General features: G+C 42.4%; 1 protein-coding gene across 1 annotated transcript in view; it reads right to left on the bottom strand.

The window, feature by feature from the left end:
- Window positions 1–4,308: 4,308 nt before the first annotated feature.
- The window catches only part of LOC100753603 (14-3-3 protein epsilon), a 36,994-nt gene continuing 24,610 nt past the window's right edge, over window positions 4,309–16,692 (bottom strand). Inside the window, exons 3-6 of the mRNA XM_027426726.2 lie at window positions 14,797–14,903; window positions 13,888–14,094; window positions 11,065–11,201; window positions 4,309–5,303 (exon numbers count right to left, since the gene is read on the bottom strand). Of these exons, the coding sequence (XP_027282527.1) occupies window positions 5,251–5,303; window positions 11,065–11,201; window positions 13,888–14,094; window positions 14,797–14,903 (504 nt within the window). The 3' untranslated portion in view covers window positions 4,309–5,250. The remainder of the gene's footprint in view (window positions 5,304–11,064; window positions 11,202–13,887; window positions 14,095–14,796; window positions 14,904–16,692) is intronic.

The raw sequence follows: 16,692 nt of genomic DNA, 5'->3' as shown, positions 1-16,692 counted from the left end.
CAGCTGCCCTACCCCCAGCCTGGAGTCAAGGCTGCTGTTTTCCCAATACAGCTAGAAATGGGAGGCTCTGGAGGCCCCAAGAAGGTGTTTCAAGGCAGCTGGTTGAGCTCTGAGTAATTCGGTATTTGCCCTTTGGGGTGGCTTGTTCTGAGTGGAGCCTGACAGCCCTCCTGAAGATACACAAGTGTTTATTAGGCACAAGGTGACCGAGACCCAGCAAGAGAACAGAGCTCAGGTGGGCCAAGAACCTGGATCCCTCTGTTGCCCCTGGCAGTAAGTGGGATTGGGTCTCGAACCCCAGGGACAGATAGGGTGGGAGACAGGGCTTCAAGCCCGTTGGCTCATATGTGAGTGCCCAGGCAGGAACCCACTAAAAAGTGGTGGAATTTTCCTGGGATCCTGGGGTATTTCTAAACCTCCAGCACATTGCAGGAAGGAAAAGCCCTAGGCGGATTTCTGTGAGCTTGATGCCAGCCTGGTCTACAGAACTAGTGCCAAGACAGGCTCCAAAGCTACAAACAAACCCTGTCTGGGAAAAAGAAAAGAAAAAGGCCTCTGAGAAGTCTTACTTCTGGCCCATCAGCGTTGCAGAGGGGAATTTTGATACCAAAAACAAAGGTCATTCCAAAGTTGTGTCAATAACCAAGGCGTCTCCTGAATCGGCATCCACTTCACGTCCTGGTCTCCACCGTGCCCACCGCCATTAGCCAACCCCCACTCCCCCAACAGTCCTGTCTTCCAACCCTGCGGCGGCGACCTCCTGACCTCTAGTGGCGAGAACGGGGAGCTGCACCCTCCGCGGCCGGGGAGCCCTGGCCAAGCATGTCGGCCCTTTGTCCTCTGGCCAAGTGAACCTCCCGATGCATGGACTCTGGCTGTCGTCGACGCGGACTCGTGCTCTGCTTACGGTTTTGCTACCACGTGACGGCTGCAGAGGTGCAGCGCCACGACACAATTTTTGTACTTTCGTCTGACCTTCCCGAAGGTGTCCTTTTTAAGTCTTATTTGTTAATATTTATAATGATATATAATCCAAAGTAAATGGGAACGTTGTACTGCGATCGCACTAGCCCGGGAAACTCCTTGGAAAATCCGGAGGGCACAAGGGGAAAGGCAACTGGGGCTTACATGTCGCATGTATTCTTTTGTTTTTTGAAATGGTCTGACTTGTAAACCAGGCTAGTATCCAATTTATGGTGATCCTCCTGCCCCCCATTTACTCCTTACGAAGGTCCCGTTTGAAATAGGCTTCCAAGTTATAGATGAGGAAATCGAGGCTCAGAAGTTCTAATGTATGTGGCTGATCAGCCGCTCTTGCCACACAAGCTTTAAGACCCGAACGTGATTCCCGGAACCCAAATTTAAAAAGGCAAGATGAAGCCAGGCGGCGGTGGCAGGTAGATCACTGAGTTCCAAGGCCACAGTGGTCTAAAGATCCAGGGCAGCCAGGGCTACAGAATAACCCTGTCTCGAAAAACAAAACCCAAAACAAAAGAAACAAAAAGGGCAAGATATTGTCTGGTGTGGTGTACACGTTTAATCCTAGCACTCAAAAGATAGAGGCAGATGGCTCTTTCTTGAGTTTGAGGCCAGCCTGGTCTACACATCCAGTTTCAGAATAGCCAAGGTTACATAGTAAAGATCCCGCGCCCCCCCCCCAAAAAAAAGAAATCAGGATGTGATGTGACAAATTAATAATCCCAGCAATTCCTGGGGCCAGATGTGAAGTGGAGATGGAGACTGTGTCTCACCCAGAGCCTTCTTGCCTGAAACAAACACCTGAGAAACAAGAGTCCCTGTAGCAACAAAATGGAGGCCGAGAACCAAAAATTGTCCTCTGACCTCCACACACCTAAGCCAGCTGCATACTCACTCTCAAACTCTCTTCCTCACTTATACACACACGATAAATTCTTTAAACAATAAGCTTCTAGCTAAAATGTTTGTGCAAATCACACAGAGCTCAAGTTTAGGTCTCCGGAGACGCTGCAGCCTGGATCAGTGCTATTGGCCATCAGGTCAACAACAGCATTAACGCTAGGTACCTGGGAAAGTCATGTGACCTCCACAGATGGCTCTGATGGACTTGAGAGGAGCCCAGAGAGGGCGCTGGGGATGGAATACTTCAGGGGGGCATGGTCCAGGTGGAGAGAACAGCTGTGGCCTCTTGGAACAACGGCAGGCCTGGTATGGCTGGGGAACTTCAAGGAGCCCAGGGTGACCGAGTGGAATGGACAAGGAATAAGGGCAGCGTACCACAGACAAAGCTGCCATGACTCCATAAAAGCTGGCCAGGCATGGTGGCTATTGTGATTCTTTTGCTTAAATTAGAAATTCGAGAAATGGACTATAGAGGGCACATTAACAGGTTTATTATAGGGCGGGAGAGCGAGAGGGGGGGAGAGAATGCTGCAGGTTTAAAAGTGGGAGCTCACGCATACGCAGAGTCCCTAGGCAGCCCTGTAATGAGTGACGTAGCCATGACGTGGCCACGCAACACAGGGCTCTTTAAGTTGCCTAGGTATCTGCCTGAACCTTTCAGCTATGTCTGTACTTGAATTTGGCTGAAGATTTGCCAATCAGATCTTAAAGAAATGTATTTCATCGACTCTTCCTACTTCCACTTAGTTACCTTAGACGGCATCTCGTCTGTGGATTTGCTTCTGCTGCACTATCGGAGACCTAACCACCCATGCACTTCCCTGTGCAGTATTTTCATTGTGCCCTGTAGGTTTTGGCATGCTGTTTTGTTTTGATCCAAGTGTTGTCCACTCTCCAGTTTGTGTAGTATAGCTTTATTCCACCATGGCCAGACAGAATACAAGAAATAACCCATACATGGTAGACAAGAGATTGTTCAGTTGGTGAAGAGGTGGCTTTGCAAACACAAGACGACTTGTTTGCACGCACACGCGCGTGCGCGCGCGCGCGCACACACACACACACACACACACACACACACACACACACAGTCTCTTAAAGGAGGGGGGCTGGAAATGGTTGCGAGGTTGAGAACACTGGCTGACTCTCCTGACGTGATAATTATTTAGTAATTTCTGTAGTAAAGGCTGGCTTTCCTTCCATTCACATGGCTGAAGCTGCCCTTTAATTTACCAAATCTACTTGGAAATGCTCTTGAAAGGTTGGAGATAACACAGCAGTTTCGAGAACTTGTTCTTACAGAGGACCTGACTTCTGGCAACCACATGGAAGCTCACAACTGCCTTTAACTCCGGTTCCAAGGGATGAATGGGACTCCTTCAGTCTTCTGTGAGTAGCAGAGACATGTCTGCTACATGGACATACATGGAGGAGTGTAGCTCCAGTTACTTGTCCCGCTGCTTCAGCCCCAGATGAACACAAAGAGACACTATATTAATTATAAAACTGGTGGCCAATGGCTAGGGCTTCTTATTGGCTAGCTCTGTCTTAACCCATAACTACTAATACTAATAATACTAATGAATTTCTACATGACCTTATCTTACCAGAGAACGACTGGCACATCCGATCCTCCCGGTCTCTACATGGTGTCTCCTCGAGGTCTCTTCCTGCCTACCGTTCCCAGAATTCTCCTAGTCCTGCCTATCTTCCAGCCTCTATTGGCCAAACAGTATTTTATTCACCAACAGTAAGAGAAACATATATACAGAAGGACATCCCCCATTGGAGGAGAAACACCCATACACATAAAACTTAAAACTAATTTCGCTGGGCAGTGGTAGCATATGCCTTTAATTCCAGCACTTGGAAGGCAGAGGCAGATTTCCTAGTTTAAGGCCAGCCCGGGTGATGCATCCAGTTCCATCCCTAATGAGTTGTCCTTAGGAACTCAGGCATTCAGCAATGTTAAAGGAGACCAGAGCATCCACACACACTACCACATACACTGCGTCTGAACAAACTGTGCACATAGTCTAGATCTTTCTGGTAAGGGTGATGGCAACAAGGGATTCAATTACTGTTCTTCCAGCTTTTGCAGTGAGGAAATGTAATTTTACTTTAGACCAAAGAGGACTATTTTGACACGCTGAACCTTATCTGGTTGTACAACTCAAAATTACACAATAGAAAATGATCCATAGTTACACCTGTGTTAAATATGATTGTTGTACTTTAATGATAAACATAAACATAAATACTGTGTTGCTAACTGGTTTGAAAGACAGGACATGTAATCTACTGACTTGTTGTTCAACACATTACAGAACTTTCCCCAGGCCCCAAATACATATCACTGAGAAACAAATGATATATGTAAGATAAAATGGGGAATATTTTCACATTCAGACAAACAATACTGTCAAATATGTTTGGACTAGAGATTTTATTTTAGAAGTATAAAGGATGGAGGCGTAATATATTTGGCATTTTTAATTTAGGTTTGTTTTATTTAAGTTTAATGTTAATTCCATGCTGTGTTTCAGTAAGAACAATACAGAGTCTGTATCTGTGGCTCCAGTCAGATATCCAGTAGTACAAATTAGCTTCAAGTTACACATACTGAACAAAAGAGGTTGAGCGAGCGAAGGAGGAGGGAAGGAGGCTGAGGAGCAAGGGAGGAGGAAGAGAGTGGAACACGCATGCAGGCTTCCATACCACCTTCAATGCTAACCTGCTTCAGAGGGGGAGGAGTCGGCAAGAATGAGCAGCCACGGATTGTTGAACTGTTACCAGCACCATGCTTTTCAGCAACACTTCAGCAGAGTTCCAAACACATTTTACAGCAAAACCATTACAACAAACTCCCCCAAAACACTTCAAGCTAACACCCAATTAAGTTTAAACATTGGTATAAAACAATTTAAAAAAGGAAAAATGACAGCACATATGCCTCTATCATGTGATTAATCTTTCTTAGATGCATCACCTAGAAGTCTAATGTCTTTCAAATGTCATTTCCATTTCTACTGATGATCTTGCCACATGTGGCTGGAGACAATACAGTAATGCTGAAAAAGCCTCTATGCAGTCCTGTTAGTGTTGTAAAGAACCTAAAAGCTGGGACCAGTAAAATCCACAGAAATTCACTCTTGCCTTTAAGAACTTCTGAAAACTGTTTGTTTGTTTTAAAAAAGGGGGAGGGGAGAGAAAAAGAAAAAGAAAGAAAAACAACAGGGCAGGAACCTAAATTCTGAGACCAAACGTGAAAGTCAAATTTGGTGGTTCTCAGTGACAATGGGGACTTCCAGGGGAGGGTGGGGAGGGAGGGTGGTCAGAGATGTGTTCTCTTGTTGGCTTTATTATGTCTCACTGATTTTCATCTTCCACATCCTGCAGCGCTTCTTTATTCTGCTCTTCACCTGTAAGGAACAAGGCACAATTATTTCACACTGTCACATGCTGTGATGGCCACAAAGATATAAGTCCAAGCTAAGGGTTCCTAGTTTCACTACAACTGTTAGCAAACTCCAGGCAGAGGCCTTCTCACATCTGAGCTGCCAACCACAGTCCTGAAACAGTCAGGTGTTAGAGGATGATAAAATTAAAATGCTTAAAGGCTCAGAAATCAAATGTCTCTGTTAAACAAGCTCTTCAAGAGTACACAACAGAAAGAATACACTTAAAATGACCTTCAAGCCTTCATGTGTTTCTTGGGCCAAATACTCTTTCTCAATAACCTCACCTCTTCAAGAACCAACAGTATTTTGCTTTTTATCTTTTGGAGGGGGCAGGGGAGGGACAATCTACCCACCAGCTCAACATCAGCTATCCTTCCAGGGAATAAAAGCTCCATGGGAGTCCTCCAGTGTTTGGGGAGGATGTGCTACAGACAGGAGAATTTCTTTGTATGCTGACCAAACAGTGGAATCTTTCCTTCAGAGTGAAACACACGGTCACTGAGGTTATTTTAGAAGGGCATTTGAGCCAGCTCTCATGCTATTTCTCTTTACTCTTTGAACATGACAATTAGCCTGCCAAGTTTCAAGTTTCAACTGCACTATGACATGCAAGAGAAAGCCAAGTCTATTCACTGGAAGGCCATCTACCTACTTAATAAGCATTAACTAATCAGCCATAGTAAGGAAACATGCAAAGCTTTTGCTAAAAAAAAATAATCCAACAGGTAAAAAATCATATTCTTTTGTACATTATAAAATGGAGAATTACTAGCTTGAATTAAAAAAAAAATTAACCAGAGGGTAAGGTGTATATAGCATGTACTTAGTATTCATAAGGCTCTATGTTCAATCCCTAGCACTACATAAAAATAAGAACACATGGAACCACACACTCAGTTAACTACTACTAAACCAGTTTTTAAAATGCTACTAAACTAGGTGGTGGCACATGCCTTTAAACCCAGCACTCCGGAGGCAGAGGCAGGCGGATCTCTGAGTTTGAGACCAGTCTAGTCTACAAGAGCTAGTTCCAGGACAGCCTCCAAAGCCATAGTGTCTCGAAAAACCAAAAAAAAAAAAAGCTACTAAACTATTAAAAAAAAAAAAGCAGCCTAACAACAAAAACAGCTAAGATGATAAGCTGTCCATTTATAATTCATAAACATGTAGCATTTATACTAAGGCCAGCTTTTTAAACAGTTTGCTGTATCACCACAGCTAAGCATCAAGTAAAGCACTCTAAAATATCTTGTGGTAAGGAAGTTTGACATTAATTTATGATTAACAAGCCAAGTCTTTATCACATCACAAAGGTTCAAAGCCAGCCTGAACTACAAAGTTGTTCCAGGCGTTGGTTACCCACACCTTTAATTACAGCACTCGGGAGGCAGAGGCAGGTGGATCTCTGTGAGTTCAAGGCCAGCCTAGAGGGAGTTCCAGCCCAGCCTCCAAAGCCACAGAGAAACCCTGTCTCGAAAAAACCGAATGAATGAATGAATGAATGAATGAATGAATGAATGAATGAATGAATGTTGCTTACAAAGCACATGGGTGGTTTAACTTGTAAGATAGAAAAGACATGCAAAGACAAACATAACCACCTATTAGGAAAGAATGGAGGGAGGCCAACCCTCCAGAGCAATGCACCCAAGCTCAGAAACTTGCATGTTCAGTCTCATTTGTAACAGGAACACACTGGAAGTGTGCTAACAGACCACAGGAACACACACAAGCAACTGGCAGACATGGCAAAAATCTCAGCCACTCAGACACAAGTCATGAAAGTCACTACATATGTAAGGCACACAAACTAGATGAGGCAGGTAGCAAGCCACAGCTGTCTCCATCCAGACTTAGCACCTGAGAATGTAAACAGGTGAGTCTGTAAGGACAGGTGGCAACAGGCAAGCATGATTAGTGAGATCCAAAATAAAAGCAGAGCTCCCTGTACCACAGCAACGACTTACAAAGTAGTTTAAGGGAAGGAAGAGTTGGGTTTTCCTTTAGGAATCTACAGTCAAGAAGAGAGGGGGGGAGAGCAATCAGATGAGAGCACATTACAGGAATAAACCACAAGACAAAGGAAACATCCATGTGTCCTGGGAGTCAACTCTGGTCTTTCCAGTTGAATAAATCTCAGGAATTACTAACCTCTTCAATTCTTCCCTTCACTCCTAAGGAACTTTTGGGAAGTTTATAAATGGGGGAGGGACCCACAGATACATGTTTTTTGCACACTGCAGGAGGAAAAAGAGCAAGCAGAGCCTACACATTTCTCTGAAACAGTCCTTTAACAGTGTGACCCCACTGAAGAACTCTGTGCACACACACACAAGTTTTTTTTAAAAAAGAATTGTCTTCCTGGGCTGGTAAAATAGCTCAGCAGCAGTTAAGAGTACTGGCAGTTTTAGAGAGACATGGGTTCAGATCTTAGCACCCATGTGGTGGCTCACAGCCATCTGTAACTCAAGTCCCAAGTGATCTGACACCCTCTTCTGGACTCTGAAGGTACCAAGCAGGCAGGTAGTTACACTCACACTCACACTCACACTCACACACACACACACACACACACACACACACGCTCATAAAATAAAAAACAAAAAAAATGTTGCAATAAATTAAACCAGTCATTAACATACTCTACAAGAAAAAGACATACAAGTAGGTAAGTAAAACAAACACCATTAGATGTTTTCAAGTCAAACACTTACTACTATTTTCATGACCAGAAGTAAAATAAAAGGGCTCTAACTTTAACCAGGCAGTGGTGGTATATGCCTTTAATCCCAGTGCTGGGGGAGACAGAGGCAGGTGGATCTCTGAGTTCCAGGACAGCCTGGGCTGCACAGAGAAACCCTGTCTCGAAAAACCAAAGACCACATAAAAAAGGCACGTATATGGTGGAGAGAAATGCACATGCTGGGGAGCAACCCTAGACAATCAGTAAGGCCCAGAGCAATGAAACTCTCGCGCGTGCTCTCTCTCTCTCTCTCTCTCTCTCTCTCTCTCTCTCTCTCTCTCTCTCTCTCTCTCTCTCTCTGCGCACACGCGGGGTAGATGGTACCACCTCTGGCCTCAATACATACCACAAACTGCCCCCCCCACACAGAATTTTTAATAATTTATAGGGCCTAGTAAAATGACCCAGATAAGATGACATTTTGTTTTGCAAGCTTGACGATGTTAGGTTCAATCCTCAAAACCCAAGTAAAGGTGGAAAGAACATGAGCTAGGTGTGGTGGCACACAGAGGCAGGAGGTTCTGAGATTGAGGCCAGCCTGGTCCACATACCCACCCCCAAAGTTGGAAAGAAAGTACAAAAATTATCTTCACACTTCCATATGCATGCACTCCATGCACACACAAAACATAAATGAAGTGTAAGTAAATTGAGTTTAAACTTGTGTAAATTATACTTCATTTAATGGAGGGGGGTTGTGGGAGCAGGGTTTCACTATGTAGCCCTGACTGGCCTGGAATTCACTAGTAGACCAAGATATCTGCCTGCCTCAGCCTCTAGAGTGTTGGGATTAAAGGCAAGTGGCTACATTGATACTGGTTTATCACTGATAATGAGCTACAGCAGAATTACAAAATATGAACTTTCCAAACTTCACAACTTAGCAATTTTCTATAATGATGTAGCTCAGGCAGGGCTCAAATTTATTATACACAGGAAAGTACTCTACCAACAGAAAAAAAAATTTTTTTGGTTTTTCGGAAAGAGAAACCCTGACTCGAAAAAAACAAAAACAAAAAAACAAAAATACAGATTAACTTTGGGATAGGAGATGATTCAGTGGTTGGGGTGCTCTTACAGAGTTCATAAATTCTATTCCCTTCATTCGTGAGGTAATTAATGGCCACATGTAATTCCAGTTCCAAGGATCTGATACTCTCTTCTGGCTGGCTTCTTTGGACATGCATTACATGTTTATGCATGCGAGCAAAAACACTTATTTAAAAAAAAAATTAAGCCAGGCATTGGTGGCACACGCCTTTAATCTCAGCACTCTGGAGGCAGAGGCAGGCGGATCTATGAGTTCAAGGCCACCCTGGTCTCCAGAGCAAGTTCCCAGACAGCCTCCAAAGCAATACAGAGAAACCCTGTCTCATAAAACAAAACAAAAAATTAAGAAATCTTGAGGCTGGGGAGTGGCTAAGAAGTTAAAAGCACTGATTGCTCTTCCAGAGGACCTAAGTTTAATTCCCAGCACCTACATAATGGCTCACACCTGTAACTCCAGTTCCTGGGGTTCTGACAATATCTCTTCTGGCCTCTGAAAGCACCAGGTACACATGTGGTACACAGACATATATGCAGGCAAAACACCCCACCCATACACATAAAATAATTGTTTAATAAGTAATTAATCTTATTTAAAAAAAAAACACAAAACTTTGTTGCCAATTCCCTACACCAAGTATATAAAACTAACTCATAATAATAGTAATTTTGTCATCAATCCCAAATAAAACCTACCTCTGGCCAAGCAGTGGTGGCCCAGGTCTTTAACCCCAGCACTTGGGAAGCAGAGGCAGGCAGATGGCTATGAGTTCGAGGCCAGCCTGGTCTACAGAGCTAGTTCTAGGACATCTAATGTTACACAAAAAAACCCTGCCTCTAAAAAAAAAACAACAACAATAACAAAAAACAAAGAAACAAAAAAAGATAAAGCTAAGTGTTAGAACATGTGCTTAGCATGCACAAGGGTCTGGATTGTACTACCTACACACAGGCACACACACACACGCCTTTAAAAAACAAAATCAACAAATTCAACAAACTTCAACTTTTCTATTTGAAGTTAAAATTTATACATGCATTCCCACAAACAGCAATTACTTCCCCCAAAACAGTAATTTTGCAAATAAAAATCTAAGACCAGACAATACCAGAACTCTTAAGCATGGACCTAAGGAAGATCATTTTATTTCTCGTAGAACCCTAGAGGAAAATAGTCGCTTTTTAGAGAAAAAGATTTCTACACAGGGACCAGGGTACAGTAAGAGGTGAAATAGGTACCTGGCACACACAGGTCTGAGGTTTGGAGACCCCACACACAAGAGATATTTCATTAATGCCTACTAACACCAGATAGTTTCATAAACAACCTTTGCTACCCCCCCCAGTTGAATTTCGGAAAGGTAAAAGGAATGATGGGGGATAGAGAGAGATCTCAGTAGTTAAGAGCACTGCCTACTCTTCTAAAGCACCCAAGATCAATTCCCAGCACCCACATGGAGGCTGCTTACAAACCATCTGTTAACTCCTATTCTAGGAGATTCATCATTGCCTTCTTCTGGCCTCTGAGGACATTCATGCAGTACACAGACACACGTAGGAAAAATAGTCAAAACACATAAGACAAAACAATGTAAGTTTAAAAAAAAAATAAAGTAAAAAAGAAATGGTTTCCTGTCATTTTGTCCCTACAACGACTAAAGCAGTACGAGTACTAAAAAAACCCCATTATTAAAGGCAAAACTTTTACAGTTTTAAATATTTGCATTATATTTCTACACAGGAATGAAATTGTCAAATAGGCCTTTTACTTTCTATCAAGGGCCAAAATGACAATTGGGCATCATTCCCTACAGAAGGAATGAACTTCAACTACTGCAGACAGGCTATGACTGAAAATTACACAAAGATTAAGAAACACCAAGAGTTCTTAGAAGAGGCAACCACCAAAGAGAAACATCTGAGCTTGCTCACCATCACCCTGCATGTCTGAGGTCCAGAGCGTCAGGTTATCACGTAGCAGCTGCATGATAAGTGTAGAGTCCTTATAGCTTTCTTCACTCAGCGTGTCCAGTTCTGCAATTGCGTCATCAAAAGCTGCTTTTGCCAACCTGAAATAAATGCATCGTCAGCATTCAATTAACAATAAAGATAGGAACAATGGGCTATTTCTCGGTTCTCCAGTGCTATAAAGGTAACAGAGACAAATGCTGAAAGATAACTTTGAATAAAAACATGTAAGACTGTATTTTTGTTCAGCCTGCTTTTAATTAAAAAAAAAAACTTTTTAAAGATGTATTTGTAGAATTTTGTATGGATGCACCTGAAGGTCAGATGACAACCTGTCACAGCTGCCTCTCCCTCCATCACATAGATCCCAAGGACTGAACTCAGGCTAATCAGGCTTGATAACAAGCATCCCTACCTAGTTGGGCATCACTAGAGATGCTCGTGTTGCATTTTAAACATCTTCCTATACAAACCCTTGAAATTTCAAGCCTAGCAAAGAGAGCTAACAAACAGTACATGGAGACAAGATCTAGTTCCATGCCATCTGGAGTGACACAGTGAGACTATCTCAAAGCAACTACATAAATTGCCTCAGTCTTTTAGGTGGTATGATTACAAGCATGGACCACCTCACTCAGCTAAGAAAAAAAAAAAAAGGTTAGTTTTTCCAGAGAGGGTTTCTCTGTGTTGCCCTGGCTGTCCTGGAACTCACTCTACAAATCAGGCTGGCCTCGAACTCACAAGAAATCCACTTGTCTCTGCCTCCTCACGCTGGGATTAAAGGTGTGCACCACCACCACCCAGCCAAGATTTACTATTTTTGATAATATGTATTTGTATTTATATGTACAAGAGAACAGGTGTCAGAGATGAGGCTGGAAGCAACAGATCCCCTGGAGCTGGAGTCATAGGCATCTGTGAGCTGCTTCATGCAGGTGCTGGAAATAAACTCAGGTACCCTAAAAGAACATATTCTTTAACACTGAGCCATTTCTCTAGCCCCAAGGCACTAATTTTTAATTACATGAACTATTACAAATAGGCTAGACTGAAAATAATCTATATAGTCCAACCTCCACCAAAATACATTTGTGACAAAGATATTTTCCTGCCAGGCAGTGGTGGCACAAGCCTTTAATCCCAGCGTTCGGAAGGCAGAGGTAGTAGGATCTCTTTGAGTTCTAGGCCAGCTTTGTCTGTACTGATTGAGTTCTAAGGACAGCCAAAGCTACACAGAGAAACCCTGCCTAGAAAATCCAAAAAGGTTCAAGTGTCTTTGGATAAGACACAATTGTGGCACATACCTACAATGGATACAATTCAGAACCCAACTACCCTCTCCTAAAGGAAAAGAAGAGGAAAAAAAATTGTTTTGTTTTATTCAGTGTCTCCTATAGCCCTAGCTGACTTTGAATGCCTAGTTGTCCTGCCTCCACCTTCAGAGCACTGGAATCACAGGGATGGACCTTCACACCCAGCTTTTGGAAGAGGAAGATTGAGACAGGGTTTCACACTGTAACCTAGGCTGGCTTCAACTGCACCCATCCTCCTGCCTCAGTCTCTTGAAGACTGGGATTACAGGCATAAGTCACTGCCCCAGGATAGAAGATCTACAGATACTGTTACCAAGAAATTAATAGAGTAGACAGAAAGGGACAGATACAATTCTACTTATATAAGATGCCAAGAACAAACAAATTCAGGTTAGAAGAGACTGGGGAGTGGAGTTACTAAAGCTTAGTTTGGGTCAAGTGGTGAAAGTGATGAAATGGCTAGTACTAAAGGTCATAAAAAATTGTGAGCATATTAAACTCCTCTCAAGTACACACATGAAAATGGTTACAATGAATTCTTTGTAGTATACATGTTTACCAGTACAACAATCCTTAATTTGCATTTAAACAAATCTCAACAGTTAAGTACATTTACTGCCCTTCCATGGGATCCAAGTTCAATTTCCAGCACCCGAAATTTGCTCACAACTATGTGATGTCCCTAATTGTAAGTTGTTCAGACTTTCATCTGCCATGCTATGGACCCACATACACACACACCCCCAAAAAAAGTGCAGAAATTTTCGTGTGGCAACAGTTTCATAAACACCACTGAGACTGATAATATAGTTGTTCGTATTAAACAGAATTTTTGTTTGTTTTTTTGTTTTGTTTTTCGAGTCAGGGTGTCTCTGTATAGCTTTGGAAGTTGTCCTGGAACTCGTTCTGTAGACCAGGCTGGCCTCGTACTCACAGAGATCCACCTTCCTCTGCCTCCTGAGTGTTGGGATTAGAGGCGTGCACCATCAATGCCCAGCAGAAAATTAAAAAAAAAAAAAAAAAAAAAAAAGTTCTTGTCAGGAGGTGGTGGCACTCGCCTTTTATCCCAGCACTTGAGAGGCAGAGGCAGGTTAATCTCTTTAGGTTCCAGGACAGCCTGGTCTACAGATCAAGTTCTAGGACAACCAAGGCTACATAGGAAAACTGTCTCAAAATACAACCACAACAAAAAAGTTCACCAAGAGTATTAAATGCATTCCCAGAGAAGTGGGGTGGTAAATGTCTATGATACCTAACAATTGGGAGAATGAGACATGAGAACTGAACATTCAAAGATAAGCTAGGCAAGATACCTGCTACCAAAACCCTGTCATAAGTAACTCAAAGACTAAATGAAGACTAATACATACAAATTAAGTCAACAGAACCCTGTGACAACCTACAAGAAAACAGAAGGTAGCTCCTCTAGAACCTCTGCACTCCACACTAGGAACTTGGTTCTTCCATAACTTACCTGCAGGCACGGTCAGGGGAATTAAGAATTTCATAGTAGAATACGGAAAAGTTGAGAGCAAGACCTAAACGAATGGGGTGCGTTGGAGGAAGTTCTGTCATCGCAATGTCACTAGCAGCTTTGTAAGCCACGAGGCTGTTCTCTGCGGCCTCCTTCCTGTCATTTCCTGTGGCAAACTCAGCCAGATACCTGTGGTAGTCCCCTTTCCTACAACACAACAGCAAATAAAAACCACAATTAGAAAATACTTCTTGGAGCATGACGTGTAGTACATGACAAAATACAGTTAACAATTAAGACATTTTTTAAAAACAACTTCAGAATCCATCAGCTTGACTCATCTCTTTCCTTAATGATTTCATATTAAAAATTATTGGGAAACTTTCACAGAATATAACTCAAGCAAAATCATGTAACTAGTATAAAAGTGTTTCCAAAGAACAACACACACATTCATTAATCACAATACACATTTGCTGCTGTCACTACAGTGACGAGACACCTAGAGCCCTGAGCACAATGAGCCCCTCCTATTCCTGAGCTATACCCAGCTTTGTAATTTCTCCACAGACAGTTAAGATTATACTGTGAACTTCACAGCTTTAGCTGAAAGAGGAAGGAATCCCAAAAGAAAAAACCCAGGCAAGGTGTGGTGCCATATAATCCTAGCACTTAGAAAGTTGATAGAGTGGAGGTGGGAACAACCAAAAGATAGGTATTTTGTAAAGTGCAACAATATCAATTCTTCATTAGTACTGTATTTGCAACTAATTAAAACTTTAAGTCTTGGGAACTAACCCTCCAATATTCAACTGTTTAAAGTCAAAAGCTGAAAACCTACATTTAAAAAGTTATGGTTCTAAGGCTAACTTTAAATCTCACATTTTTCCCTTCTAGTATAGAACCTACATTTTATAATAGAAAACCTTGGACTCGCCAGTGTTAGCTGCTGGAATGAGGTGTTTGTCCAGTACATCCAGAATGTCACAACAGATTAACTTGAGTTCAGTTTCAACCTAGGAAGGGAAAACATGAGATTAAGTTCAGCAATTTAAAAGTCTTGCTATACTCTACCAAGTTTGATCTGAAGAGCCTAGTCTTAGAATATCTTTTCTTATCTGTCTCCAAATTCTTTCCTCAAACCTTAAGTTGACAGAAAACTATTCAGAGTATAGAAAGTCTCTTCCTTTCTAACCTCCCCCTCTCCCTCCCTCTATCTTTATCTCCACCTAAAGAATCACCAGTGACCTGGGCAGTGGTGGTGCACGCCTTTAGTCCCAGCACTCAGGAGGCAGAGGCAGGCAGATTTCTGAGTTTGAGACCAGCCTGGTCTACAAGAGCTAGTTCCAGGACAGCCTCCAAAGCCACAGAGAAACCCTGTCTGGAAAAACCGAAAAGAAAAGAAAAAAAGAAACACCACTGAATAATATGTAACATTCTCTCTAAGCCCTTAAATGAATTAATTTCCATTATAAGGCACTAACTTAACAGCTACTCTTGGTTGTTTACTGGACTACACCTGGGAGGATGGAAGGGATCTGTCTTGGTATGACCATGTGTGGGCCACACCTTCTGAGGGCAGCTCACATAAAAGAACAAGGATGAAGGAAACTGGTGCAGTCTCAATGTTCACCCTCACTGAGCCTTAGCTCCCCTAGTGCTAGAACCTACACTATCAAATTCCAATGGGGACCGAAAACTGGCAGTTCTCTAGGACCTCCCAGAGACTCCAGTACCAAATTAGGAATGCTGAGGCATCCAGTCTTGTGGACTGAACTACTTCTGAATCCTTGGCCGTTCTCTCAGGAGACAGCTAATGTTGGACTACTCAGTCATAGACTGTAAGTGGCTCTAATAAGTCATAAATGTGTATGTATATAAATACATACACACGTGTATATATTTATTTTAAAGATGTAGCATTTGCTAGAAGGCCATCAACTTAAAAGAACTTTAAAACAGGACTGGAGAGATGGCTCATGGTTAAGAGTGCTGGCTGCTCTTCCTCAAAGGACCTGGGTTCAATTCCCAGCACCCACATAGCAGCTCACCCTTACAGATGCAACAATGTAAATAAGTCAATAAACTATTGGGGGGAAAAAAAGGAAAGAAAGAACTTTAAAACAACAGGAGTGTTAACTGGAATATGGCTTAGTAGTAGGGTGCTGGCCTAGAAGGAACAATTCCCAGCACCACAACAAATATGTAAGAAGTGGGTGACAGGATTTGAACCAAAGCAGTTCCAAGATTAAACCCAGACAATTTGTCTTCAGTACTAATATGTTCCAACAATCACTCACTTCATTATAAAGATCAGAACCAGTTACAACAGCAAAAGTAACTGTAGCTCAAAGTTAATGTCAACATCTATCTCTCTATTGGTTTGTAATGTCTAAAGCACACAATATCTCTAAGTACATGTTGGGGTTTGATGCAAGGTTATGTGATATAATGAATTTGACACAGCTACATGAATATCTGATGTTGGTATTTCTCAAGGAGAGAGAGACTTTGAAATGCCAACAAATGTGAGAAGTTTATGGCCTTCCTCAATTTCTACAGAATAGAAAGGGTAAATGATATTCACACACCTCAGATGTTAGCTGTAATAAAAAGGAGTCGTGACAATAAAACTGAGCCTTGTGCAAACTGCACCAGAGTGTTGGGCTGCCTGTGCCTGCAGTCCCTGGTTTCTAGCTTACAGTTAGTTCTTCCAACATTGAGGAGATGCGATTGGCCAATCTCACAAACGTTCGTCTTGCTCTCCATTTTCTATAATTCACAGACACTAAAAAATTCTCCCAT

The sequence above is a fragment of the Cricetulus griseus genome, chromosome 7 (genome assembly GCF_003668045.3).
Source record: "Cricetulus griseus strain 17A/GY chromosome 7, alternate assembly CriGri-PICRH-1.0, whole genome shotgun sequence".
Taxonomy (NCBI): domain Eukaryota; kingdom Metazoa; phylum Chordata; class Mammalia; order Rodentia; family Cricetidae; genus Cricetulus; species Cricetulus griseus.
The sequence above is the reverse complement of the archived record's forward strand: the minus strand, read 5'-3'. Positions and strand labels throughout refer to the sequence as shown.